The sequence below is a fragment of the Hyperolius riggenbachi genome, chromosome 1, assembly GCF_040937935.1.
Source record: "Hyperolius riggenbachi isolate aHypRig1 chromosome 1, aHypRig1.pri, whole genome shotgun sequence".
NCBI lineage: Eukaryota > Metazoa > Chordata > Amphibia > Anura > Hyperoliidae > Hyperolius > Hyperolius riggenbachi.
Window position 1 is genome coordinate 447,368,313 of NC_090646.1, and position 27,676 is coordinate 447,395,988.

The 27,676-nt window shown below is 44.5% G+C and overlaps 1 protein-coding gene across 1 annotated transcript in view; it reads left to right on the forward strand.

Annotated features, from left to right (window-relative positions):
* The first annotated feature begins 639 nt into the window (after nt 1–639).
* Nucleotides 640–27,676, forward strand: part of CIT (citron rho-interacting serine/threonine kinase) — a 150,184-nt gene continuing 123,147 nt past the window's right edge. Inside the window, exons 1-2 of the mRNA XM_068243643.1 lie at nt 640–748; nt 11,759–11,856. Coding sequence (XP_068099744.1) covers nt 11,761–11,856 — 96 coding nt within the window. The 5' untranslated portion in view covers nt 640–748; nt 11,759–11,760. The remainder of the gene's footprint in view (nt 749–11,758; nt 11,857–27,676) is intronic.

Genomic DNA, 27,676 nt, shown 5'->3' on the forward strand with positions numbered 1-27,676 from the left:
AATAAAAACTAAAACTTGCAGCAGCAATCAAATAGCACCAAAAGAAAGCTGTATTAGTGACAAGAAAAGGAGGTAAAATTCATTTAGGTGGTAGGTTGTATAAGCGAGCAATAAACCGTGAAAGCTGCAGTGGTCTGAATGGAGAAAAAGACTCTGGCGAAGAGACTGTGGTCCTCAAGTGGTTAATATTATTATATTGCAAAATTTCTTATCTCTATTTATGGCAAATTTATAATAAAAGTTGAATTTCTTGATAAACACTTTTACTATGTATTTGGCACAACAATATTGTTGATTATGCTAAACGCTTTTTTGAATTTTACTTTAGTTCAAGTGACAGTTAGCAATTTCTCAACTCTCCGCTAGAGGGGAGTAGAAACAGATTTCTACAAGGGCTGTCATTGAGATGCCACATCGGCCATCTTGCTTTAGGGAAAACACTAGGGACAACGCTTATGTTTTGTTGATATGTGATGTTATTACCTAATAACATACCAGTATTCGGGGTCAAGTAACGAATGCTTATTAGGGGTGCCACGGAACCGATCCTTCTGCGGGTATAGTCCTGCTTCGGGATCTTTATGTTCGATCTGACAGGTCACAACAGCTGTAATCCTTCCGCGCACCTCTGCTGTCTGTGATGGGTGATGCGGAGTGATATGTGTTGTCGTGTCGCATCACCCGAATCTGTTCCTGTTGTCCCGGCGCGCGGGAAGTTTAAAGAAGTGAGTCCTGGGAAGTGAGTACGGTGAGTTCTTTTTATGTACATTGCACCACTGATTTCAGAGGCATAGTGGCTGTTTATGTGTTTGAGGGGATACGATGCATACATTTGTATGAGAGCACTTTTCTTGATTATGATTTGGGGGGAGTGGGGTAGGGGCGCATTCTGCCTAATTATGTGGTGTGTCAGTGTGGACACTACCTGATACTATATGGGGCGACAGGCTGCTAATTTGTGTTGTTTGCCACTGATGTATTGTATTGTCACATCCCAGATAGGTTTGTTGATTGTATACCCACAGGTGGCCATGGCCACACCCCTTTCGCACACATACTGCGCAGTTATTGGTCCCCCCCAAAAACTGACACCCTAGCATTGCAACCTGGAAACTTACAAGAAAATATACTCTCGCATTGGTAACTGCTACTGGCATAATGGTAACTGCTACTGGCATAATGGTAACTGCTACTGGCATAATGGTAACTGCTACTGGCATAATGGTAACTGCTACTGGCATAATGGTAACTGCTACTGGCACAATGGTAACTGCTACTGGCACAATGGTAACTGCTACTGGCACAATGGTAACTGCTACTGGCACAATGGTAACTGCTGCTGGCACAATAGTAACTGCTGCTGGCACAATGGTAACTGATACTGACACAATGGTAACTGCTGCTGGCCCAATGGTAACTGCTGCTGGCCCAATGGTAACTGCTGCTGGCCCAATGGTAACTGCTGCTGGCCCAATGGTAACTGCTGCTGCTGGCACAATAGTAACTGCTACTGCTGCTGGCACAATGGTAACTGCTACTGACACAATAGTTGCTGCTGCTGGCACAATGGTAACTAGTACTAGGACAATGGTAACTGCAACGTTTGCTGGCACGATGGTAACTGCTACTGACACAATGGTAATGGTAACGGGTGTTGCTGGCACAATAGTAACTGTTGCGTTACTGCTGCTGGCACAATGGCACCTGCCAATTGCTACTGCTGCAGGCGCAATGGTAAAGGTGCCCACTAATGATCCAATTTCTAGCGAAAAATGGTTTGGGCGATCAGAAATTCTGATTGGAAGTTAAATTGTTCACTACGCAATCAACGAACCAATCTTTGCTTCCTCTCTATCACAACCAACAAGGAAATCCAAATTTTTATTTAGACTAATATCTAATCGGACGACTGTTTTTATAATCGTTCGTAATCAATTGTGCCCATCAACAGAAATTATTTACAACCAATCCGATCAGAATTTCTGATCGCTCAAACGATTTTTAGCAAGAAATTGGACCACGAGTGGCCACGAGTGAACACCTATGCCCGGATCCTTTTCCTTGACTTCAGCTCAGCCTTTAATACAATATGCCCAAACATCCTATACGACAACCTTGTTAATCTTGGCCTTGACCCCCTGCTGTGCTCCTGGATCAAGGACTTCCTCACAGATAGGACACAAAGAGTGAGGCTCGGCAACTGCTCGTCACAGGATAGAACCACAAACACAGGAGCCCCGCAGGGGTGTGTACTGTCACCTATCCTGTTTTCCCTCTACACGAACAGGTGCACCTCTTCCGCAGACTCTGTCAAGGTCATAAAATTTGAGGACGACACCACCATACTGGGGCTCATAGGCAGCAACGGCGAACAAGCGTACAGGGAGGAGATCGCACGCATCTGCAGGTGGTGCAAAGACAATCAACTGGTACTCAACGCCACAAAAACAGTCGAGCTGATAGTGGACTTCAGAAGGCGCCCTCACCCGCTCCACCTGGTCTCCATTGAAGGCATCGAAGTCTCCAGGGAGTCGAGCGTCCGTTTCCTGGGAGCCACCATCACAAAAGACCTTAGGTGGGCTGAAAACACCTCCAAGGCCCAGAAGAAAGCCCAGCAGAGGCTGTTCTTTCTGAGGCAGCTGAGGAAATTCGGGATGCCGCGGGAACTGATGATCACCTTTTACACCGCTACCGTGGAGTCTATCCTCTGCTCCTCTATTGTTGTCTGGTACGCAGGCGCCACTGCGAGCGACAGACTTAAGCTCCAGAGAGTAATCAATGCCGCTGAGAGGATCATCGGGTCCCCCCTTCCATCTCTGGATCTCCTTCATACCTCCAGACTGTGGTCTAGGGCAAACAGAATAGTGAACGACCCTACTCACCCTGGCAGCAGATACTTCGACCGTCTGCCCTTGGGACGCCGCTACAGATCGATCCTCACCAAGACCACCAGACATTTGAACACTTTCTTTCCCCAAGCTGTTCTCCTACTGAACTCGAGCTACCACCCCTGCAAAGCCCCCCTAGCCGTGCACTGACGCTGCACTACGGCCCAACTACGTTTCATCCTCACCCCCCCCCCCCCCCCCCTCTTGTAATCTGTTTGATGTTTGCAGACTTTTTTAGCTCCTTCTCCCATCTGTGTGAACTGATCTGTATAAAATCTGTGTGAACTGATCTGTATAAAATCTGTGTGAACTGATCTGTACAAAATCTGTATCTGCATACTCCTGCTGTGTGTACCACAAAAAATTCCGGGTGCGTCAGTTGACGTACTTGGCGAAATAAAGCTGATTCTGATTATGATTCTTTACTGTTACTGCTGCTGGTGCAATGGTTACTGGTGCTGCTGGCATAATGGTAACTGCTGTTCAAATGTGTGAAGATGCTTCTCTATGCATATTACTAAAAGGCCCACCAGAGGAAGCCACACCATATCTATGCTAAGGGCATGGACTTCCTTCACTCATCATCGAGCTTGTGGTCGGCCTCTCCCTCCGCTGCTCCTCCTCATAGCGATTGCTGCTGCTGACACAATGGTAACTCTTAGGGCCTTTTTCCACTACCCTGCGATTTGCGATTTGATTCTGATCGCAAATCGCAAGGTACATTAAACTAATGGAAACTGCAGCAGCAATTTCCACTAGTGCGATCCGATTGCGATGCGATTTTGGTCAAAGCGCAATCGTCGTCCTGCCGCGTTTTGTATGCGATTGAGCTGTACTATGAGTATAGTAGCTCAATTGAAATCGCATGGTGGAAATTGAAACGCGATTGTGATTGCAATCGCATTTCATAGTGGAAAAGAGCTGCTGACACAATGGTAATTACTACTGGCACAATGGTAACTGCTACTGACACAATGGTTGCTGCCGTCGCAATGGTTACTGCTGCTGTCATAATGGTAACTGCTGCTTAAATTTGTGGAGAATCTTCTCTATGCATATTTCTAAAATTATCACCAGAGAAAGACGCGCCATTTCTATATACAGGGCATGGACTTCCTTCACTCATCATCCAGCTTGTGGTTGGCCCCTCCCACCGCTGCTCCTCCTCACCACCACCTTTTGAGACTCTTGTAACTGTAGTTACAATAGGACCAGAAAGAAATGGCAATTTTTTTGTAGTGCTAGTACAATGAGACTAACGAGAGTGGAAAGGGAGGCAGAGCTGCAACACATGCCTGAGGCTTCTGCGACACATAAATGTGACACGTGGGTTCGAAACCCTTATACTTGGTCATTAATAAACTGAAGCGTACTGGACCCAATACCGACCCCAGTGGGTCCCCAGACAGACTGTTGTGAGGAATGGTATCAAATGCCTTTACAAAGTCCTAGTATATCACATTTACAGCTTCTCAATATCCACACTAGAATTCACCACCTCCTAAAAGCTGGGCATATTAGTCAAAACCTGTCCTTAAAGGGGTTCTCTGGTATGTTTAAAAAAGCGAAAACTGACACTTACCTGTGGCTTCTAGTGGCCCCCTGCAGCTTTAATGTCCCGCGCCGTCCTCCTCTGATGCGCCGTTCCCCACCGCCGGTAACCTGCTAAAACTAGAAGGATAGAACTGTGGCTGCGCGTGTCATCGAGAGCTTACTGCGCAGGCGATGGCAGATGCAGTTCTATTTGTCTAGTTAGACGAATAACTATCAGGTTACCGGCGGCGGGAAATGGAGCATCGGATGACGGTGCGGGACATTACAGCTGCAGGGGGCCGCTAGAAGCCCCAGGTAAGTGTCAGTTTTAGCTTTTTAAACATACCAGAGAACCCCTTTAAAAAACCCATAGTGATGCTTAGAAAAGGGGTTTATCAATAACTGAACTTAATTACTTTAGCACCCAAGGATGGATGCCATCCGGGCTTGGGGCCTTATCAGTTTCTTTTATTTAGCCATGCCTGCACTCCTTCCTACATTAAATATGTAATATTTAGGAGGTGAAGTATAGTCTGATGTTAGTCGAGGAGCCGAAATGCTGACATCAAACCAACAAGTGTTGATTCCAGCAGTACCTTTCAGGACTAACTGTACATTAGCCATTAACCTCTTTGGCGGTCATCAGGAGTCAGGCTCGGGGTGGAAAAAACAAGCCAGGAGCGGTAATCCTGACCGTGACTCTTGGTAGCCGCCGGCAGGACTGTGCAGAGCATAGCATTAACTCGCCTCCCCCGGGATTCAGACGCCGGCAGCCATTCTGCTTCTTGTCCTCGTAGTCTCTGCATCCCTCGGGTGAGATGTCCAGGAATCTGGCTATTTGAATTGTAAACTTGATTCCCCGGGAACATACTGCTCAGCTCTTGGTAGAGCATCCTTTCTGCCCTATGGAGAGGGAAAATAAGGAGGTGTCTGTGGACCCCTGTAGACACACTGGAAAGGTTTCTAAAACGTTTGTCAGGGACTGTTTGTTTTAAAACGACAAAAGCTGCATGTGTGTACAGTACGAGCCCTAAGCTGTCAAAGTGACCAATCTGTTTTTGTCCCAGTAAAAGTTTTTTGCTCACTTGTACTTAGTGTAAAAGCCAAAGCCTGGGTACATCATCACATACCTTAGAAGAAAGAAGCCTCTGGATCCTAATTAGGCTTCTCACTGTGTCCTGCGGTCTTCTGTTACCACTCGCGGACCTTCCAAAGATTACCAACAGGTGCTTGTAGGTAATCTGATTGGGGCCTTGCTCCCCTTCAAGCACAAGAGCAGCCTTACCACGCACCACATGTAAGTATGGCTGCACCTGTGCAGTTAACTGTGCTACTGTGCAGGCAGGGTCATGCTTGTGTGGCTGCAGCTGGCCACACTCGTGCCAGAAGAGGAGTGTGATCCCGATCAACTGAAGGGTCCTGTCCAGCGGCAGAGAACCAGAGGACAGCATGGGGAGCTTCTCCTTATGAAAGTGTATTTCTGAACCTGAGCATTGGCTTGGATTTTCTTGAACTGCTCTGTGCCAACTGCACAGTATATTCATGTTGTTTCTGGCACCCGATTTGCCAAAACGACGTGAATGTCATGTTTATGATCGGCACACGTCTGTGCTAGCCAGAACTGTGAAGTCCGAGTAGGAGTCGGAGCAATTTTGGGCACCTGGAGTCAGAGTTGGTGGTTTCATAAACTGAGGAGTCGGAGTTGAAGGATTTTTGTACAAAATCCACAGCCCAGGTAACTATTAGACTAAGGAGTCGAGGAATCGGAGTCGGGGCAATTTTGGGTATTCGGAGTTGGAGTCCGAGTCTGTGGTTTCATAACCTAAGGAGTCAGTCGGATTATTTTTGTACCGACTCCACAGCCCTGGTGCTAGCACGTGTCTGTGCTCATCAGTCATGCAGTATGTTTGGCAGGCACCAGAGTCTAACATCCTGGTGGCCAATCTTCGATCCTCCCAGCCAGGGCTGTGGAGTCAGAGTCGGGGCAATTTTGGGTGCCTGGAGTCGGGAAAAAATGCACCGACTCCGACTCCTAATGAATTTAAACTGTAATTAAAATAGAAAATATGATAAAATGTTCTATTTCTCAGATAATAGTCATCATAATTTATATATACAGTAATAGCTGTGCTTAGTCCACAAAAATGAAATAAACCAATCAAAATTAGTTATTTGTGATGCTTCAATAAAGCAGTCCCCGTATTTTTAAAGTCAGATATACACATCTGATTGTGACTGTACAGTATATATGATGTGTACACAGGAATCTCTTATATATACACTAAATAATGTCTATGCTGTAAGAATAAAGCCTGATGTGTAGCCGTGTCACTAATAGAGATAGTCAATGAGATGGAAATAATTCTGCACTGATTCTGATTTATGCAAATGTACTTTGCTCACGAAATCAAATAATTTGATACGTTGTTAAAATTTGGTTTGGTGACTACGAATTAAATGGTATCTGAAAAGGATGAAAAGAAAAGTGTTATACATACCTGGGGCTTCTTCCAGCCCCCTTCAGGCTAATCAGTCCCTCGCTGTCCTCCTCCACTCCACCACCCGGATCTTTTGCTATGAGTCCTGGTAATTCAGCCAGTCAGCGCAGTCTGGCCGCATGCCGCTTCCACTTCCACAGCCAGGAGCGTTCTGCACCTGCGCAATAGTGCTGCACAGGTGTAGTACGCTCCCGGCGGCGAAGTGTGTGCATGCGCACTACGCCAGACTGGCTCGTACCTGGACTCATAGCAGAAGATCCAGGTGGCGGAGGAGGACAGCAAGGGACTGATTAGCCTGAAGGGGGCTGAAGGAAGCCCCAGGTATGTATAAAACTTTAATTTCATCTGTCTCAGGTTTACTTTGTTACACAGTAGTACTATACTCTACATATGCACTCTCCACAGAGCTGCAGGGAATCCACTGATAATGTTGTGCACATTGAACACAGATGGTCTATCACCCATAAACCTGGTTCAGATTGTGCATGAAGAATGTGTAATAGAGGAAGAATCTCCTCATTCCCCTGCAGAGTACCTGCACATCACTCTTACATGTACCCACAGTTACATTGCCTAGGGCCTGATAGATGTTCTTTGTTCTGGTCTGTACCTTTTACAAGTACTCTTACCAAGGACTAGTTTTAGTCTATGACTAAAGGGAATAATTATGGCAGTCTCCATATCCTACTCACTTCAGTTGTCTTTTAAAATTCCTAAGTGTTGGCAGTTAAGAGACGAATTTCATGTTACATACTTTTAATAAACAAGATTGTAATATGCAAATTAGAGGAGTCCGAGTCGTGGAGTCGGTGGAATCCTAAACTGAGGAGTCGGTGGATTTTTGTACCGACTCCACAGCCCTGCTCCCAGCAAAACTCCCCCAATGGAACCGATGGACAGCCAAAGTAGTGTCAAAGTATGTCACTCACCTTCCTGGCTCCAGTGCTGATCTTCTCTCTCCTCCTCTCCCTTGTTCACCTGCTCTTTTATCTGCATTAACCGAGTCTAGGCTTGATGATGTCAGCCAGGACCTGTGGGGACACTAGAGGGTGGTGGTGGTGCAAGGAAAACTGAACGATGTAACAGCATTAGGTTGAGTATATACTCACACACAGCTTCCTGCTGCAATTTCTGTAAGGTAGAGTTGCGGGAGGCATACAACTAGACGGCAAGGAATCCTTGAAGGGGATGCATGCCACTAGACACAAGGGAAGGCTTAAAGGGGAAGGTGGATACCAGTGGACTACCAGGGAATCCTTAAAGGGCAATTTGCACAGTACCACTAGACTACCAGGGAATCCCTTAAAGAGGAACACCAGTGAAAATAATGTAATAAAAAAGTGCTTCATTTTTACAATAATTCTGTATAAATGATTCAGTCAGTGTTTGCCCGCTGTAAAATCATTCCTCTCCCTGATTTACTTTCTGACATTTATCACATGGTGACATTTTTACTGCTGGTAGGTGAGGTCAGTGGAAGGAGATGCTGCTTTTTTGGCAGTTGGAAACAGCTATTTCCCACAATGCAATGAGGTTCACAGACAGGAAACTGTCAGGACCATGGTCCTGACATCGCACTGTGGGACGGGTTTCACCACAATATTAGCCATACAGGCCCCCCTGATGATCTGTTTGAGAAAAGGAAAAGATTTCTCAATGGGAAAGAAGGTATCAGCTACTGATTGGGATGAAGTTCAATTCTTGGTTCTGGTTTCTCTTTAACCTGTCTATGACCGCTTCATACAGATGGACGTGATCGTGGCGGGGTGTCAAGTCAATGAGCGTCAAGTCCTGGGGCGGGGTTTTGCAGAGATCGCTCACGTGTGACACATCTGTCCCCTCTGGAGTCAGGGAAGCTGATCGAGCTGAATGGCTGGCTTAGAACGTAAAAAAAACACAACTTTTTTGGTAAAAAAAAAAAAAGAAATATTTATTACAAAATAAATATTCATCCTGGGAGTGATCACAGCCCATCAACAGAAAAGGGGGGGGGGGGGGGGATAACTTGTGTGCTGAGTTGTGCAGCCCTGCAGCGAGACCTTAAAGCTGCTGTGGACTAATTAGTAAAAAATGGCCTGGTCACTAGGGGGGTTTAAGCCTGTGGTTGAAGGAGGAAGGACCACTAGACTACCAGGGAAAGCTATTTGGGTTGGGAGCGCTAGACTACCAGGGAGAGATGTGGGAAAGGGGGGGGGGGCATAATATTACCAAGGAATGCATTTAAAGGGGTAAAAGGACCACCTTAAGGCCTCTTTCACAGTAGGACGTTGCGGTTTGATGCGATGTTAAAGTCGCAACGCAAATTACAACGCAAGGCCCCAAAAAAGTCGCAACGCAACTTAATGCCCCGTTATCGTCGTATACAGTAGAGCATACATGCAATGAAAAGTGTGCTTCCAAGTCATTACTAAGCATGTGCAAACAGTCCAACACAGCTAATAACATGTATAACACACAGTAGAGCTGAGCGATTTTCGGTTTAACGATTGTCAGGGGCTTGATAGTCTTCAGATCGTCAAGGTGGCGGTTTTGCAGCGATTTTTGCCGCCGCTGGAACCTGCTATTCTCCTGGCCTCCTCCTCCAGCAAGTTCTGATGCCATTCGGCTTCACCGCATTAGATTGCTGTGCGATGAGCTGTGGTGAACAGGCAGCGAGTGTTGACAAGTATTGCGGGACCTGTACCAGGCAGTGTGACATAATTTCCTGGCGACTACCGTTATCAGGCAACACTTGCTGCCTGTTCACTGCGGCTCACCGCACAGCAATCTAATGCGGTGAAGCCGAATGGCATCAGAACTTGCTGAAGGAAGGGGGCCAGAAGAATAGCAGGTTCATGTGGCGAGGGGAATATGCCTATATACACACTATACCAGGGGTAGGGAACCTTCGCTCTCCAGCTGTTAAGGAACTACAGTGTTCTCCCCAGAAATTATTTCCAACCGGGTGGCATGAAATAGTAGCCGGGTGGCATGAAAAAGTAGCCGGGTGGGGCAAGATGAGAGAATGCAGGACCGCTGCTTCTCTGCACAAGTCTGCTTACAGCATAGGAAGAGGTGAGTTGATAACAGCCAGGTGGTCACCAAAACTAGCCGGGTGGAGCACCCGGCTAAAAGAGCCTGGGGAGAACACTGAACTACAAGTCCCACAATGCATTGCAGGAGTCTGACAGCCACAGTCATGATTAATAAAGGCAAATGTATGCTGGGATTTGTAGTTTTATCACAGCTGGAGAGCCAAGGTTCCTTACTCCTGCACTATACATTGTATCTGCCTATACTAAAGGGGGGATCTGGCTATATACTCTAAAGGGAAGTGTATCTGCCTATTCTAAATGGGGGACTGCCTATATCCACTAAAGGGGGGGGAATCTGCCTATATACACTAAGGCACTAATGGGGGAGGGGATCTACCTATGTCCACTAAAGGGGGATTTACCTATATCCACTAAAGGGGGGGGGGGGGGGGGGATCTGCTTATATGCACTAAAGGGGATCTGGATGGCTAACCTGTACTGCGGCACCTATACTGGCTAACCTGTACTGCTACACCTATAGCTGGCTTGCACATACTGGGGCACCTATAGTTAGCTAACCTTTACTGGGGCACCTATAGCTGGCTAAACTATGCTGGGGGCACCTATAAATGGCTAACTATATTGGGCCAACTCATACTCACCATTGCTGTGCTGATCCATCGTTGTGTATTAAAAATCGTGATTTGATTTGAAATCGCAGTTTCTGTCAGAAATCGTGCAATTCAATCTTTTCCTAAAATCGTTCAGGCCTAACGCGCAGCATGCAGCACTTTCTAATAAAGCTACACGTTGCACACAAATGCAAAGTGTGCACTGTGAATGTCGCACAGACTTAGTATTGCTGTGCATTAGTCTGCGTTGAAACATTTTCTAACGTGCGACTTTAACGTTGCACTGTGAAAGAGGCTGTGTGTGTGTGTGTGTGTGTCTGCCCACTAGACTACACAGGAACAATAAATGAAGGGGAGGGGACCACTAGACCCCAGAGAAATATACAAATAAAAGACAAAAAAAAAACAACTAATTCAACAGGACAAGCTATAAGGCCTCTTTCACAGTGCGATGTTAAAGTCGCACGTTAAAACAACATTTAACACAGAATAACTCACTGCAATGAAAAATCAGTGCCCTGTTCACAGTGCACACGTTGGGTTGGTGACTAACGCTGCACGTTAAGTGAAAGTACTGCATACAGTGCGCTATACACGTTATTAGCTGCGTTGGACTGTTTGCACATGCTCAGTAATGACTTGGAAACATACTTTTTATTGCCTGTATGCTCTACTGTATGTGACTGTAACGGGGCATTAAGTTGCGTTGCGACTTTTTTGAGGCATTGTGGTGCAATTTGCGTCGCATCAAAATGCAACGTCCTACTTTGAAAGGGGCCTAAATCCTTTTTTTTTTTTTTTTTTTTTAATTCCTCTTCTTTACCTAGAAAAACTACGTTATGCAGAAAAATAAACCTTTATTAAAAAATATCACCACCATATATTGTAGCAGTAACAAAGTCTAAGTTTTATGATAAACTAATTAAATGTCTATTTATCCCATTTATCTACAGTTGCACTTTTTATACAAAGGGGAAAAAAAACACCCAGAGAAAGTCTAGTTACTACCCCCACCCCCATTTATATATTACTAAGGTGTTATAAGTAGTAATAAAGATATTGCTGAATAAATAGGGGCATATGTAACGTCAAAACTGCTCTAGTCCATAAGGGGAAAACAGACCTATGTGCAAAGTTAAAAGTTGAGGATGGTTAACTAATGTTTGTTTAATTCATACAATTTCTGTTTTCAGAAATGCTGAAATTCAAATTTGGACCTCGCGGGGCAACAGACTCTGTGTCTTCAGAGCCTATCACTAGTAGAGCTGCACGACTAAACAACTTTTTTCAGGTACTGCCAATGTTTTTCCTCTGCTGTTGGTGAATATATTCATAGCTCAACATACTGGACAACAATGAGAAGATGTGCTTGTTAGCTATAACATTGTGCAGTACACTCCATAAGTTACTATATTTGACTAATAATTTTTATAATTGCCTCGTTCACATCATACGCGCTTCCATGCACATTTGGAATTACGTATGATGTGGTGAAATGCAAAAAGGGCATAAATGGCCCTTCTATCGTTCACATCTACTGCGCAGCGCAGCAGTACGATGTGCTATGATGCGCTTGCGTACTGCTGCCTGCATTTTTCCTGCAAGCGCAGAGCTGATCCCATCACTGTCAATGGATTGGATCAGCAGTGCAGCAGGTAGCGGCGCAGATGGCGTGCGATTGTACACGTTGCGTTCCGATTGCACGGCCATCTGCGTTGAAGAGATGTGAACGAGGACTAAGGCCTCGTTTGCATCTGTGCACTTTTGTATGCTTCTGTCCGCTTTTCAACAACATGTATCAATCTGTAACATTGATTTGCTGATAAAAAGCACACAGAATCGCACTAAAGGCCTCGTTCACATTAGGTGCGCTAAGCAACGTGTAAAAGTGCATGTTAAAAAAATGCATGCGCCTGTGCGCGCTTTAGTGCGTGCTTCAGTGCGTTGTGCTGCACTTTTTTAAAACAGTTTTTCTAATTGTAGCAGTTGTCAATAAAGATTTGTTTTCATATGTAAATATATATTTTTTTCCAATTAGGGATAAAAAAAAGTTTGCGATTCGACGAGCTTGTATGCGCTAAAAAAAAGTTAACCTATTCACTTGCATTGATATGCACTTTACAGTTCAGCGCACAGAAATGCATGCAACCCTACGTTTTTGTAATTCTGCTCAGCGCATAGACGTGAACCAGGCACATTTAACCACTTCTGTGCCAGGGGGGTATTTTGCTGATCGGTGCTGCGTGGGCTCTCCAGCCCGCAGCACCGATCAGCTAGCAGCCAGGGTGATCAGACTTCCCCCCCCCCCCCCCTTTTTTTCCCCACTAGGGGGATGTCCTGCTGGGGGGGTCTGTTCGCCGCCGGCTGCTTGAGCTTGCGGGGGGGGGGGCTCTTCAAAGCCCCCCTCCGCAGCGCTTCCTGGCCTCTTTCCCTCCCTCTCCCTCCCCCTGTGAGCGGCGCAGGACCGATTTCCGTCCTGCGCCTGATGGGATAGGCTTTAGCGATCCCCGTGTTTACATTTACCCTGCAGCGCACGGGGTCTGGGGGGGGGGCGCGCGCTGCAACGGATAGCGGGGAGCGGGGCGGCAGCGATCGGTGTGCAAAGTGCTAGCTGCGTCCAGCAAAAAAAAAATTATGTAAATCGGCCCAGCAGGGCCTGAGCGGCACCCTCCGCCGGCTTACCCCGTGTCACACACGGGGTTACCGCCAAGGAGGTTAAAGGAAGTGTTCACTTTTTTTTTTACACACTTTATTTAATTGTTACATTTCCTGTTTATGTGAATGGACGTAGCCGCTGTTCGCGGTCAAGTCCATTCACTCCAGGCACTGCGATTGGGTAGAGGACCGTTCGGTCTTCTTCCCCAATCACCCAGCACGGGATCTCGACGGCGGTAGCGGCGCGCACACGGCGGTAGCAGCGGCGGGAATGCGCGACGTATTAAAACGTCATGTTGCCATTAATAGAAGTAAGCATGACGTTTTAATACGTTAGGATGGCGGTAAATGGTTAAGGACCAGACACTTTTTTTTTCCCCATTCAGACCACTGCAGCTTTAGCGGTTTATTGCTCGGTCATACAACCTACCACCTAAATGAATTTTACCTCCTTTTCTTGTCACTAATACAACAGCTTTCTTTTGGTGCTATTTGATTGCTGCTGTGATTTTTAGTTTTTATTATATTTATCAAAAAAGACATTTTTTCAAATAAAGTAAAATTTCTATATACATTTTTGTCCACATTTATTGTGCTACATGTCTTTGATAAAAAACATAACAATAAGTGTATATTTATTGGTTTGGGTAAAAGTTAAGGGGCCCATACACCTAACGATTTTCCCGCTGATATACAGCAGATTCGATCACTGTGATCGAATCTGCTGCGACAGATGCTAACAGAACGATCTATTTCCGTCCGAAATCAATCGTTCTCGTTGATCCCTCCGTGCGGAAGATTTTTCTCGATCGCTGGCGGGTCGGGAATGCATCGATAGCAGCGTTCGAATGCCGACGACTGACGCAATACAGCGGAGATACATCACCTATTCCGGCCGGTGCGACTCCCCCGGTCTCTGCTGTCTTCTCCGCTCCAGGGCTGCGGCCTCCTTGAACGTCCTCTCCCGGCAGGAAGTTTAAACAGTAGAGCGCTGGACAGGAAGTTCAGTGAAGCAAGCCAGCCGGACCGGAGACCAGCGCGGAGAAGAAGACAGCGGAGACCGGGGGAGTCGCGCTGGACAGATCAGGAAATGTATAGCTGGCGGGCGGCAGCTTCACAGATCGTGATCAGTTTCATGCTGAAATCGATTCACAATCTGTTTGCAGTAAAGGCAGCCATACGATCCCTCTCTGATCAGATTCGATCAGAGAGGGATCTATCTGTTGGTCGAATCTGATGGCAAATCGACCAGTGTATGGCTACCTTTATAGCGTTTACAAACTATGGTGCAATAAGTGAATTTTCCCATTTTGAAGCATCTCTGACTTTTCTGAGCACCTGCCATGTTTCATGAGGTGCTAGAATTCCAGGATAGTATAAATACCCCCCAAATGACCCCATTTTGGAAAGAAGACATCCCAAAGTATTCACTAAGAGGCATGGTGAGTTCATAGATTTTATTTTTTGTCACAAGTTAGCGGAAAACGACACTTTGTGAAAAAAAGAAATTTAAAAAAAGTTTCCATTTCTGCTAACTTGTGCCCCCCAAAAAAATGAAATCTGCCACGGACTCACCATGCCCCTCTTTGAATACTTTGGGATGTCTTCTTTCCAAAATGGGGTCACTTGTGGTGTGTGTTTACTTTCCTGGCATTTTGGGGGGTGCTAAATTGTAAGCACCCCTGTAAAGTCTACAGGTGCTCATAGAACTTTGGGCCCCTTAGCGCACCTAGGCTGCAAAAAAGTGTCACACGCGGCATCGCCGTACTCAGGAGAAGTAGTATAATGTGTTTTGGGGTGTATTTTTACACATACCCATGCTGGGTGGGAGAAATATCTCTGTAAATGACAATTTTTTTTTTACACACAATTGTCCATTTACAGAGATATTTCCGGACTACTCTTAACGGTTTAGGGCCCCTAAAATGCCAGGGCAGTTTAGGAACCCCACAAGTGACCCCATTTTACAAAGACAACACCCCAAGGTATTCTGTTCGAAGTATGGTGAGTTCATAGAAGTTTTTTTTTTGTCACGTTAGCTGAAATTGATTTTTATTGTTTTTTTCACAAAGTGTCATTTTCCACTAACTTGTGACAAAAAATAAAATCTTCTATGAACTCACCATACAACTAACGGAATACCTTGGGGTGTCTTCTTTCTAAAATGGGGTCACTGGGTTTACTATACTGCCCTGGAATTTTAGGGGCCCAAAACCGTGAGGAGTAGTCTGGAAACCAAATGCCTCAAAATGACTGTTCAGGGGTATAAGCAACTGCAAATTTTGATGACAGGTGGTCTATGAGGCGCCGAATTTTGTGGAACCGGTCATAAGCAGGGTGGCCTCTTAGATGACAGGTTGTATTGGCACTGAAGTGCAGGAAGCGCAGGATGTTCTCAAATCGTGACCTGGACATGGCAGCAGAGAACATGGGCATGTGATGTATTGGGTGCATAGACCAATAAGACCGCAATACATTCTTTTTGATTAGACCCATGTTAAGGAGAAGGCCCCAAAAAATGTTACGTTCGGAAACTTGAAGTGGTTTCCACTGAAAAGGCTGGGCATGGTAGCTTCTTGGATTGGCTTTGTTGACGCCCATTGGTAGTGGGCGGTCGTCAAGTGGTTAAAGGTGCCCATACATCTGCCGACTTTGGCGGGCCGATCGACCAACCAATTCGATTATTATCGAATTGGTTGAAAATCGGTACCACCAAGTGCAGGCTCGACTGATGATGCGACCAATTTTGTCCGAATTAATTGATCACGTTAACGTGCCTGATGCAAGATGTCGAGCAAAAGTTGGGTGATCGGGTGTGTGGCGGTACGGCAGCCAATTTCGTAATAATCGACGAAAAGACGAAACCCCTGCCGCAGCCCCCCTAATGTATAAATGTGCCCCAGGTACCCCCCCCCCCCCCCCCGTGTGTGTTATACATTACCTGTCCTGTGTCAGCTTCCGCATGGTATCCGTCTCCTGAAACCACCGGGCGGCTCTTCCATCAGCTCTACACGCCACTGGTGACATCACACGCTATGCACCGCCACCAGTGTATATGGAGCTGATAGAAGAGCCACACAGAGGTTTTAGAGACTGACGGACACCACACGGAGGCTGACACAGCGCAGGTAATGTAAAAAATGCACACACAGGGAGGGGGGCACATTTGTACAATAGGGGGGTAGCGGGGCGGACGCAGCGTGCTCGGCCGATTCCCTGGAGATTCCACGCTGAAATCAGACAGGAATTGGCCTGCAGTATATGGGCAGCTTCAACAAAGATGCAAAGCTTTCTCTAATCAGATTCAATTAGAGATAAAATTATCTCTGTCGAATCTGCCCATAATCTTCTGATGTATGGCTAACTTAACTGACAGTCTGCAGCCTTCTCTCTCAAGCCATATGTTTCTACTAAATGGCACCCTGCAATAACTGTTTTAACCAGATGTTAAAACCTTTGCACTTGAAAATTGTAAAGTGCAAAATGATAAATATCACTGTATTTCTGTTCAGTTACCAATCCAGTGGGACTTCACTGAGTTACCTGGTGATTTATTTTTATTTTTTTATTAGTTCAAGAATAAAGGCAAAAACAGTAAGGCCCGGTTCACATTAGCGTTCCCTGTCCAGATCCGCCTGATCGGATGCGGACCGTATACTGTACAAACGGAACGTACGTTCCGCATAGCAATGCAAAGGCTATGCGGACGTTCACACGCGTCCGTACAGTACGGAGCCGGACCAGATCCGGACTCCGGACACTTTTCCAATATGCACTATTTTTTGGTCTGGACCGGAGCCTGACTGCACCATCCGGATATAGAAAACCAATGGGAAACTAAAGCACAGAACACACTGGAGACAACACCGGACGTTCTACCCCACTTCCTATGCGTATTTATAGCGGCCATTTCGGATGGGGACACATGGGCCCAGCATATCTGGAGTGGAGCAGCAGTGACACACGTGCTGGAGCTGTTTTGGCAGTATGTCGGAGGTGGAGGTGAGGACCTGATTCTACAGGTGCACCAGGTGCACCTTCTGCAGACCCCAACAAATTTTAAGGTATTTCTCCCCCCCCCCCCCCCCCCACGGATCCGGATGGCAGCCTGAAGCAGTCCTGATGCAAATGGACCAGATCCGGATTGGAACCGTACGGTTCCAATCCGGATCAGGTCCTGATACGATCCGGATCTGGTCCGTTTGCATGCCAAAACGCAAGTGTGAACGGGGCCTAACAATCCCATGCAGCAACACGTTTTGTACAGTTTCATCATTTGACAACCTAGAACAGAGCAAGAACGTTTTTATGAGACTAAGTTCACATCATTGATTTTATTCTTCCATATACAATCTATCTACCTATCTACAGTATAATAATATTGGACGTGTGTGTCTGTATGCATGTATGTACCGCCATCACTCAAACGCTTTGACCAATTTTAATGAAACTGGGTATATATATCCCTTACTACCTGGGAAGATATGCTCTGGGGGTCTCACGCCCCCCCCCCCCCCCCCACACACACACACCCTTGCACACTTGGGCGGAACCACAAACGGCCAATCAGATCTCACTCATTCACGTCAATGAGGAAATTTAAAAGGCTGCCATTCTCACAGTAATAAAGCCAATTTCCCCAAACTTGACACAGTTGGTCACTTGGTGATCACATGTTAGCCATTTATTTTAAATGGGGGAAAAAAAAGTAAACTGCAGTCATTCTTAGACTGTTAATTGCAGGGGTCTGAAACGTGGCACAGCTGGTTACTGGGTGGCTGTGATTAATATTCAGGAATGTGGTGGAGTCTCCAACAAACCTGCTACAGTTGGTCATTGGGTGACCGGGGTTCAAATGCAGAAAAGGGGGCAGAGCCACAAACGGCCAATCAGATTTGTTTGGTAAACTGCTTCCATTCGCACATTATTGATGCCAAGGATACCAATGCTCTCATACTTGGTCTTTGACTGACTGTGTATGTCAAAGTTTGAAAAAAAGAGGTCAGACCCAACAACAACCAAATACATACCTGAGCAACCACGGGTCTTCACCTACCTAAAGGGAACTAAGCACATTTTCTTTCACTGGAATTTCTCCTGGCATACAAGCTGCCATGATCTCCCCCCCCCCCCTTTCTCACAGTCCTTATTTATACAAGTCAGAGATGCTATCTTGACATACTGACACACACAATCTCTTTGAAGAAGCTGTCCTAATTACCCACCCCCTCTGTTGATGAAAATGTATTGTTTACTGTGCTTCTTGGTAATGACTATAATAAAACAATTAGCTTCCTGAAATCTCTGTGGCCCGGGGACAGACAGCAGGCCTGCTGAAGTAGGCTAATAAAACTACTTTTAAAGTTAAATAAAAGGTAAAATGGAAGTTTATTTTAATAATGAGACCTATTGTTGGCATGCATTTTTCATTTGCTATTCAGATGCCCTGGGTGCTAAAAATGGTGCTCAGTTCACTTTAAAGGAGAACTGTAAGCTATGAAAGAAAAAGTTTAAATTACCTGGGGCTTGTACCAGCCCCCTGAAGAGGTCCTGTGCCCATGCCGGAACACAATGATCCTCCGGTCCCTGCCATGGATCACTTCTGTTTTCGGCGACTTTATTGCCATGGGAGACCAGCAGTCCGTGATTGAGCACCGGACTGGTGCAAAACAATTGTAGGGCTTGAGGACTTCTGTGTGTGGGTCATCGAAATGGTGATTTACAACATTTTTTTTATACCACTAATGTTCAATTGCTGCTAACTGTTTTTACCCTGATGTGCATTAAACACAAGCTGCTTTCACTTGTGCCCACTTGTTCTGTTGGACTTTGTTTAATGTCACCAGCCACTGCGCCTGCACGGCAGAGGCCGTGCGCATCCTCTTTCCCGCTCACACCGCCGGGAGTGTCCTGTGCAGGCGCAGAAGCCCCAGGTAAGTTAAAGGAGAACTGTAGTGAGAGGTATATGGAGGCTGCCATATTGCTTTCCTTTTAAGTAATACCAGTTGCCTGGCAGCCCTGCTGAGCTATTTGCCTGCAGTAGTGTGAATCACACCAGAAATGAGCATGCAGCTTTTCTTGTCAGATCTGTCAAAAATGTCAAACACCTGATCTGCTGCATGCTTGTTCAGGGTCTATGGCTAAAAGTATTAGAGGCAAATGAACAGCAGGGTAGCCAGGCAACTGGTATTGCTTAAAAGGAAATACATATGGCAGCCTCCATATACCTCTCACTACAGTTCTCTTTTAAAGAGAATCTGTATTGTTAAAATCGCACAAAAGTAAACATACCAGTGCGTTAGGGGACATCTCCTATTACCCTCTGTCACAATTTCGCCGCTCCTCGCCGCATTAAAAGTGGTTAAAAACAGTTTTTAAAAGTTTGTTTATAAACAAACAAAATGGCCACCAAAACAGGAAGTAGGTTGATGTACAGTATGTCCACACATAGAAAATACATTCATACACAAGCAGGCTGTATACACCCTTCCTTTTGTATCTCAAGAGATCATTTGTGTGTTTCTTTCCCCCTGCAGCTATTTTCCACCGAAGTGTCAGGCTGTTTCTTCCTGCAGAGTGCAGACAGCTCTGCCTGTATGTAATTCCTCAGTATGTGAAAGCCCAGCCAGCTCAGAGGAGGATTTATCCAGCTTGTTAAAGATACGAGAGAAGCTGCCCTAATCTAAATAATACACAGGCAGTGTGCAGAGAGGGGCCTGGAGGGGGGAGATGCATCACAGAACCACAACACTGAAGAACTTGGCAGCCTTCCAGACACAGGCTGACAAGTCTGACAAGAGAGAGATAAGTTGATTTATTACAGAGATGGTGATAGTAGAACGTGCTGCAGTAAGCCAGAACACATTAGAATAGCTTTTGGAACTTGTAGGATGATAAAAAACAGGATGCAATTTTTGTTACGGAGTCTCTTTAAGGTCTTTTTTTTGTTATAGCTTACCGTTCTCCTTTTAAACGTAAAAGCTACTTTCAGTATAGGCATATCTGTTCCTTACACCCCAAATTTTCAAATCTGTAGGATACCTATGTCTGAAAGAAGTGTTAGTTAGGGGCTTTTTTTCCACTGCACAGCTGAATCGCAAATCGCTAGTGATTTTTAAATCGCTAGGGTTGCTAGTTTATCATAGAAATCATGAGAAGTATTTTCCACTATAGTGATTCGATTTGCAAATCTCAAAGAGGTATAATGCAATGCATATGAAAAATCACAATTGCATAACAAAATTAATGAAAAATCGCAATCGCTGGCATTTGTGATTGCGATTGCTAGTGGAAAAGGGCCCTTACCCATGGCTTCTAGGAGTAGTAAGAAAAAAACTGGTTGCTTTAACCAATTCATTCTCTGCTTTCGGTGAAGTGAGAAAAGGTTTAATATGTGTGCCGCAGGAGAAGGAACGAGGGGTATGGCCAGTGGCAAAACTACAAATCATGCCCCCCTGCAAACCTTTGATGAGGCCCCCTAATTTTCACATCCTTTCCCACGGTGACCTTCACTGCCTGGGGGCCCATCTTGCAAGGTTCATAAAATAAGCGTGGACATGATAATCTTCACACCCATAACAAGTGTAGCCATAAACACCTGATTTGTACTTTTTGGTTAATTTTTTTTGTTATGTGATTTTGTGAGCAAATAGTGCGTTGTTACTATGTGTTCTTATAACTTGCAGCCCATACTAAGATAATTCTTATGGATAACGTGTTGTGCTTTTAGACACACTAAGTATGTTTCACTATACCATGGTTTACGCTTTCTCATCCTAGCTCACCTTGTTCGTTTTGGGAATGTTTATATTTTATACTATGTGTTGCATTCTATGTATGCTGCTGAAATATTTTCAAGTAAAGAATTTGAAAAACTTTCAAAGCACTTGATGTGAAAAATGGACCCCTTTATCAGAGGTAGTGAAGTAGTAGTTGTGGGTGCACTGTGGGCACAGGGGCTGCTTCCCTCTAGTTACGCCCCTGGGTATGGCTTGGTGGACAGTTGGAATCCTATTACAGATGTCCTGCACCAAGTCAGTTTGCTGAACTACCGTATACACTCGAATACAAGTTGACATCGTTTATAAGTCGACTCCAATATTCAACCCTCTTAAGCTGGAATTTTTTATTGACTTAAAGAGTAACGGTCAGGCTGCAAAAGCTAATTTAAACCTCTATTCTCCTGTGTTAAACAGTTTAGAAGGAAGCCAAAAAGGCAATACTGAAGTTAAAAATCTCTCTTTTGATGTGTGCTGAAAAGCAAGGCTATTATTCCCAAGCTCTGTAAGTAGGACGAGAGGCCGCATAACATACTGCAAAGCATTCTGGGGCTACTTCTCCCCACCTTGGGTCCTCCCCTCGGCTGCTAGTGAGAAGTTACAGGTACAAGTTCAGTGTTCTCCCCAGAATTTTTTTCCAGCCGGGTGGCATGAAATAGTAGCCGGGTGGCATGAAAAAGTAGCCGGGTGGGTCGAGATGAAAATGCAGGGCAACTCTGCTTACTGCATGGGAGGAGGTGAAGAGGTGAGCCGATGACAGCCGGGTGGTCACCAAATCTAGCCGGGTGGAGCACCCGGCTAAAAGAGCCTGGGGAGAACACTGAAGTTACAGCAGCTTGTAACGCAGCCCAGCTCACAGCACTGAAAAAAATCACAGGGCTGAGTATACTGCATGAGTCCGCTATTGTTCCTAGCCACATGGCTAATTAATATTCACTGCACAGTAGTGTTGTCCATTAGGATCTTTTTTGTGAGTGGAATCATCAGGGAGCAGGGAGGGCATGACGACACAATTGGCTTCATAGGAGACAGACAAACATGGAACCTGCCATGAGCTGTCAGCAGCATCATTCTCTGCAAATACTATATAAAAATTCCGTGAAATCCAAACGTGGACAGTGAAATGCATATGTAATGTAAGTACAGCCAATCTTTAGCTACTGATATGTGTTTTTTTCTCTGAGACCTTATACCTAACAGCTCCTCTTTAAGTATAAGTATACCCAGCAAAGTTAAAGTCTGCACTTAGGGACCAGAAGGGGTTGAAGATTGCAATGCATACAGTCTTGAATACATTAACCCCTTCTATCCCTTAACTGCAGTCAATACCTCGTTAAAGGATAACCGAAGTGACATGAGATAGACATGGGTATGTACAGTGCCTAGCACACAAATAACTGTGCTACGTTCCCTTTTTTTCTTACTCTGCCTGAAAGAGTTAAATATCAGGTATGTAAGTGGCTGACTCAGTCCTGACTCAGACAGGAAGTGACTACAGTGTGACCCTCAATGATAAGAAATTCCAACTATAAAACACTCTCCTAGCAGAAAATGGCTTCTGAGAGCAGGAAAGAGATAAAACGGTCAATAGTTCATAGATTTTAGCTCTGGCATACTTTAATGAACGTGTCATTGAGCGACAACAATAAAACAGTTAACACTTAAATAGTAGATTAAAATATGAAATAAAACTGTGTAATATCTAAGGTCATTTTTAGGAGAAGGAAGATAGATACAATTGTTTATTTCATTAGTTTATTTTCGCTTTGGGTGTCCTTTAAGCCTCCCAAGTGCTGCAATTATTCACTCCCTTTTATGCAGCCCAGTATTTCCCCCCTGCCCCTTTCCTTGTTAATTGTTGTGGGAAGGACTATCAGACCTGTGTTTTCTTAGCAGTTTTTTCCTCAAAGTATCACTTACCACTGGGTAAATTGCAAATTGGAATGTCACTATTAGTAGCACATTACTCAGTGTTGCCCGTGACTCATGTATAAGTCGACCCCCTGTACTTTTAAGAAGTGAAGCAAGTATCTTATACTTGGGTATATACAGGTATAAAGTGGTCCAATATTACAGCATGTGAGGATGTTGGAAAAATCTTGGATGAGTACAGTAGTATTTAAGAGTATATTTACAGATACAAACCTACTATTTGTCACTTATTTATCTATTGTGGTTTAGTATGTTCAGATTATGCTTCTGATCATACAACGGTGGGGAGAAATCCGTGCTAGTTTAAATAAAAGATAGATAATAATAGTAGTGGGTACAACATAATTACTTGGTAGATTTCTTGACCAGGCTTGGAATTAAGTCCGCCCACCACTTTTCACAGCAGATATAGGGGAAAATATAAAGAAAGATTCTTGGTTAAGTGGTAATTTCCATGATCACTGCGTAAATGCAGGCTAGAGTAAACAGCTTAGTTGTGCTAAATTAAAATCAAGCTGTACAGAATTTTGAAATACTATGCTATATAAATAGGCCTGTATTATTTTACAGAAAAGATGCCATTTACAATCCTGCCTCATACAGTGAATATCGGCAACAAAAACAAGTATTCATTAATAAGGAGTCTGTACTGATGTAGAGCTGTTGTTCAGTTACGGGGCAACCCTGTGGTTTTGTTCATTGAGTGCCAGCAGGGCAAACAAGGTGGCCACAGAGGGTGCCTACATTTCACAAGTATCACTATACCAGTTATTAGATATTGTAGAGTATGTAGCTTTCATGTGTGATTTCTGTGTATTTGTACTGTATATGTGTTAGTAGCTTAGCAAGATCAGTCTTGGTGGCTTTTTTTTTTTTTTTTCTTCTTCCCACGGTGTAAAATGAGGTATTTAAGTAGAACAGTGTTGTACTGCCTGTTTCTTCTTTGTAATGGAATTAAAATCTAAAATATTTAAGCAATCTTTATACCTTGTTTGTCACAGAAGAGTTAAAAAGTATTATGATAATATATATATATATATATATATATATAATGTATTATGATAAACCCACTTTTATCCTCGGTAGGTTTGTCTTCACAGGGTAGTTTCACACTACAAGCGCTTTTTAGGATTTTTCTGATCGCTGTTGATTGCAGAGGCCCTTCTTAATGCAATCCTATGGCAGTTTTTTTTTTCTAAATCACAAAAGTACTGTCTACAGCATTTTGTTTCAGCGATTTTGCTTATCGATAGGCTGCCAGGGTCTGGAGGAAGCCCCAGGTAAGATCTACTTACCTGGGGCTTCCTCCAGACCCTGGCAGCCTATCTGTCCCTCGACATAGCTCCACTCCCAGACAGTATCCTGGAGTCCCCTCCGTTGCAGATGCCGACCTCGCCAGGCAGACATCTCCTGCACGAGTGCGTGGCCGTGCTCAAGTAGCCTGGAGCATTCTGCGCAGAACACTCCCAGCCATGGGAACGTGACCCAAAGCGTCGCGTTCGTGCATTTGTAGAAGACATCTGCAACAGAGTGGACCCCAGGACACCGTCTGGAGGGGAGCCGCAGCGTGAAACAGATAGGCTGCCAGGGGCTGAAGGAAGTCCCAGGTGAGTACACCTTGTGTTGTATTTTTTTTTTTTTTTTTACCCCGAATGTGTGCTTGCTTGCTAACAAATTAAAAACAAAACTACATTCAGTAATCAATGATTGTGATTGCATTTGGCAATTTGCAGTGTGAACTTGGCCTAAACATTTTAGTTTATCCAATTCGTGGTATATTCAGAGAAAAATAACACAATTTCAGTCGGGTGATTTCTTGTCTACATTTGAAAATGTTTTAATCAGTGTTCTCCCCAGGCTGTTTTAGCCAGGTGCACCACCCAGCTAATTTTGATGAGCACCTGGCTATCATCAGCTCACCTTCTCATCCACCTCCTATGCTGTAAGCAGAGTTGCCCCACCCGTCTACTTTTTCATGCCACCCGTCTGGAAAAAAATTCTGGGGTGAACACTGATTTTTCCATTTACAAAGCAGTGTCGTCTGTTCCCATGAGCTCAAGAAATGCTTGAATGTGCAGATAATGACTTTAGGAATCAGAAAGACTGGCTTGGATAAGTAGAGCCCCTGAAAATTATCCCCACCAAAGCCTTGTACACACAATAGACTGTTCTCAGCCTAGGCAGCCAGTCAGGCCGTCTCGGTTAATTGTCAAGTTTTGCTCTAAATAGTAGTTCTGTGGAATGGATTTTAGCCTCAAGTGTAAACTTACTGAGGCTGGCTTGACACGACTAACTTGCGGTATGATCGTCTGATTGCACCGCACTGCCACAAAAACCTTTGGAGATTACGGCAGTGTGCGGTATCCTCCATTCTGGCTGCAGGCCAAGCAGGAAGTGAGGCTCTTTAGCACTCCCTTCCTGTTGCCAAAATAAGAATTGTGCAGAAGTATATTGGCAGAATACGCTTCCACGCATGCAAAATGTAAACAAAGCTGCGTCGCCATAGACTTACAGTTCACCGCCTGACAACATGCTGTTCTCCTTTTGATTTGGGCACTTCTGGGGGAACGCATCCCACCGCACGAGGTAAGCATGCCCATAGACTTTCACTGGCGTAGCGTTGGCCTGCTGCCAAATTGGCCAACACATCACACCAGTGTGAAACGGGCCTGAGTGTTTTGCATGTGGGTGTGTGCAAGTTTGTGTGATGATTTTACATTGTTTTGATAGAGGCTCAAGCTTTTTTGAAGTTTTAGTATTCCCTATTCTTTGTCTGTGTGCTGGTAGTTGCCATCTCAGCCTCCTGACCGTGTAGTTATGATGCCTGCTTGAGTTTGAATTGGTGGTCTGAATCACAAGGAAATGCTGGTAGTGGTGCATATATACTAAATGGTTCTAAGGCAGGCATGGGCAAACTTGGCCCTCCAGCTGTTAAGGAACTACAATCCCACAATGCATTTGCCTTTATGAGTCATGATTGTGGCTGTAAGACTCCTGCAATGCGTTGTGGGACTTGTAGTTCCATGCCTGTTCTAAGGTGATCCATTAATGTTTGTATGGTTTCATCATAGTTCATTTAACTCCCTGCAACTCAGATGTCTTGTGCCCAAAGGGAATACTATTCACACAAATTCAATTTCACCATGGACAGCATTCAGTACTGTACTGCATGAGGCAGTTATTCCTTTTTGTGATAATACAATAGTTGGTAAATTACTCCTTTAGCCCGTTAAGCTCTATTCACCTTACGACAGGATTTTTAGTGCAGTCTTTGAGCTGCTGTTAGTATAAAATGTGCAGTTATAATCTAATGCCTGGCATAGACAGGTCGATCCGGCGGCCGATTAGCCGCTGGATCGAATCCAGCCGCGTGAGCGCGGATCGATTCGCGCTCGTCCCCGCCAGCGGTCCTCATCAGCCGCTCCATTCCCTGCCATTGTCCGCCGGCGGGAATCGAGCGGGCGCGGGTCGAGCGGCATGATCGGGCCAGCTGAATATTATCAGCTGGCCGGATCATCTGGTCGATACATGGTACAGAAACGTACCGTGTATCCCCCAGCATTACACAATGTAACCATTACACAATGCAACCATTACACAATGCAACCATTACACAATGCAACCATTACACATTACACAATGGTGGCCATCCCAGCCTTCTAAATTACTGCAAGTGTTAAGCAAATAATGGTCTCAATTCACTAAGATCATGCTGGAGATGAGGCAAGAGAAAACTTGCCACGCAGAGTGAGAGAGTTATCTTATCTCTCCATTACATAAGTTACCTCCTCTAGTTATTTTCACATGCGGTTAATTAACAGCCTTCCTTTAACTTTAGAATTCTGGAGTTATTTTAAGGATTGAAGAGTTAACTTTAGGTTTGCCTGAGGTAAAATGTTTCTTGAACACTAGATGCCTTATCACCATGGTGATAACTCTAGAAACGTTATTAAAGACAGGAGATAAGCTTAGTGAATTGAGGCCAAAGTCACTTGGGCACTGAAATACCCTTTTTCATATTATAGAAAGTGGTAACTTCGTAAATATACATTAGTTATGGAATAGAACATTAATGTCATGATGACTTCATACATGTGAGAACTTTAATCTTTAAAGCGGAATATAACCCAGAATTTCTTCTTTGCTCTAAAAGATTATTTACAGCATATAATATACTAACAATGTTTTTTTTTTTTTTTAGTAAAACAGCATTCAAAGGGTTACATCACAGGGCTGACTTTTTCTTCTGCAGGGAGAACCCACATCTGAACTGCTTATAATTATTTACTTGATAGATTTATGTAAACATTCTCTGGCTGTACAGGACTTCAGCTGATGAGTGCTGAAGTGAAAAACAGATCAGAAATAAGAATGAGAACAGTTATAAATAAAATGCACCAGCAGCTTTCAAAGTAAATTAACTGAACTTTGGGAAGTTATAATATCTAAATGAATATTAATACTTGTGCACAAAAGCAAATATGATAATTGTTTGGGTTATAAAAAGTAGGAAAACACATTTTTGTTGAAAATTTTGTCCGTTTTAAACCGCTTTAATGAATGATGCAAAATGTTAGCTAATGCCTCTGCAGACATTGCTTATAGGGCGTAGTAACAGTCTAATTCTTCATACATATTTTTGTTATGGTTGTTGTCAGCACTTGAACTTGCTTATGAGTGTGCAGAGTCCATTTACCCCTGTACCAGTGGAGAAAGTTTGAGACCAATTGCTTTCAGTGGAATTTC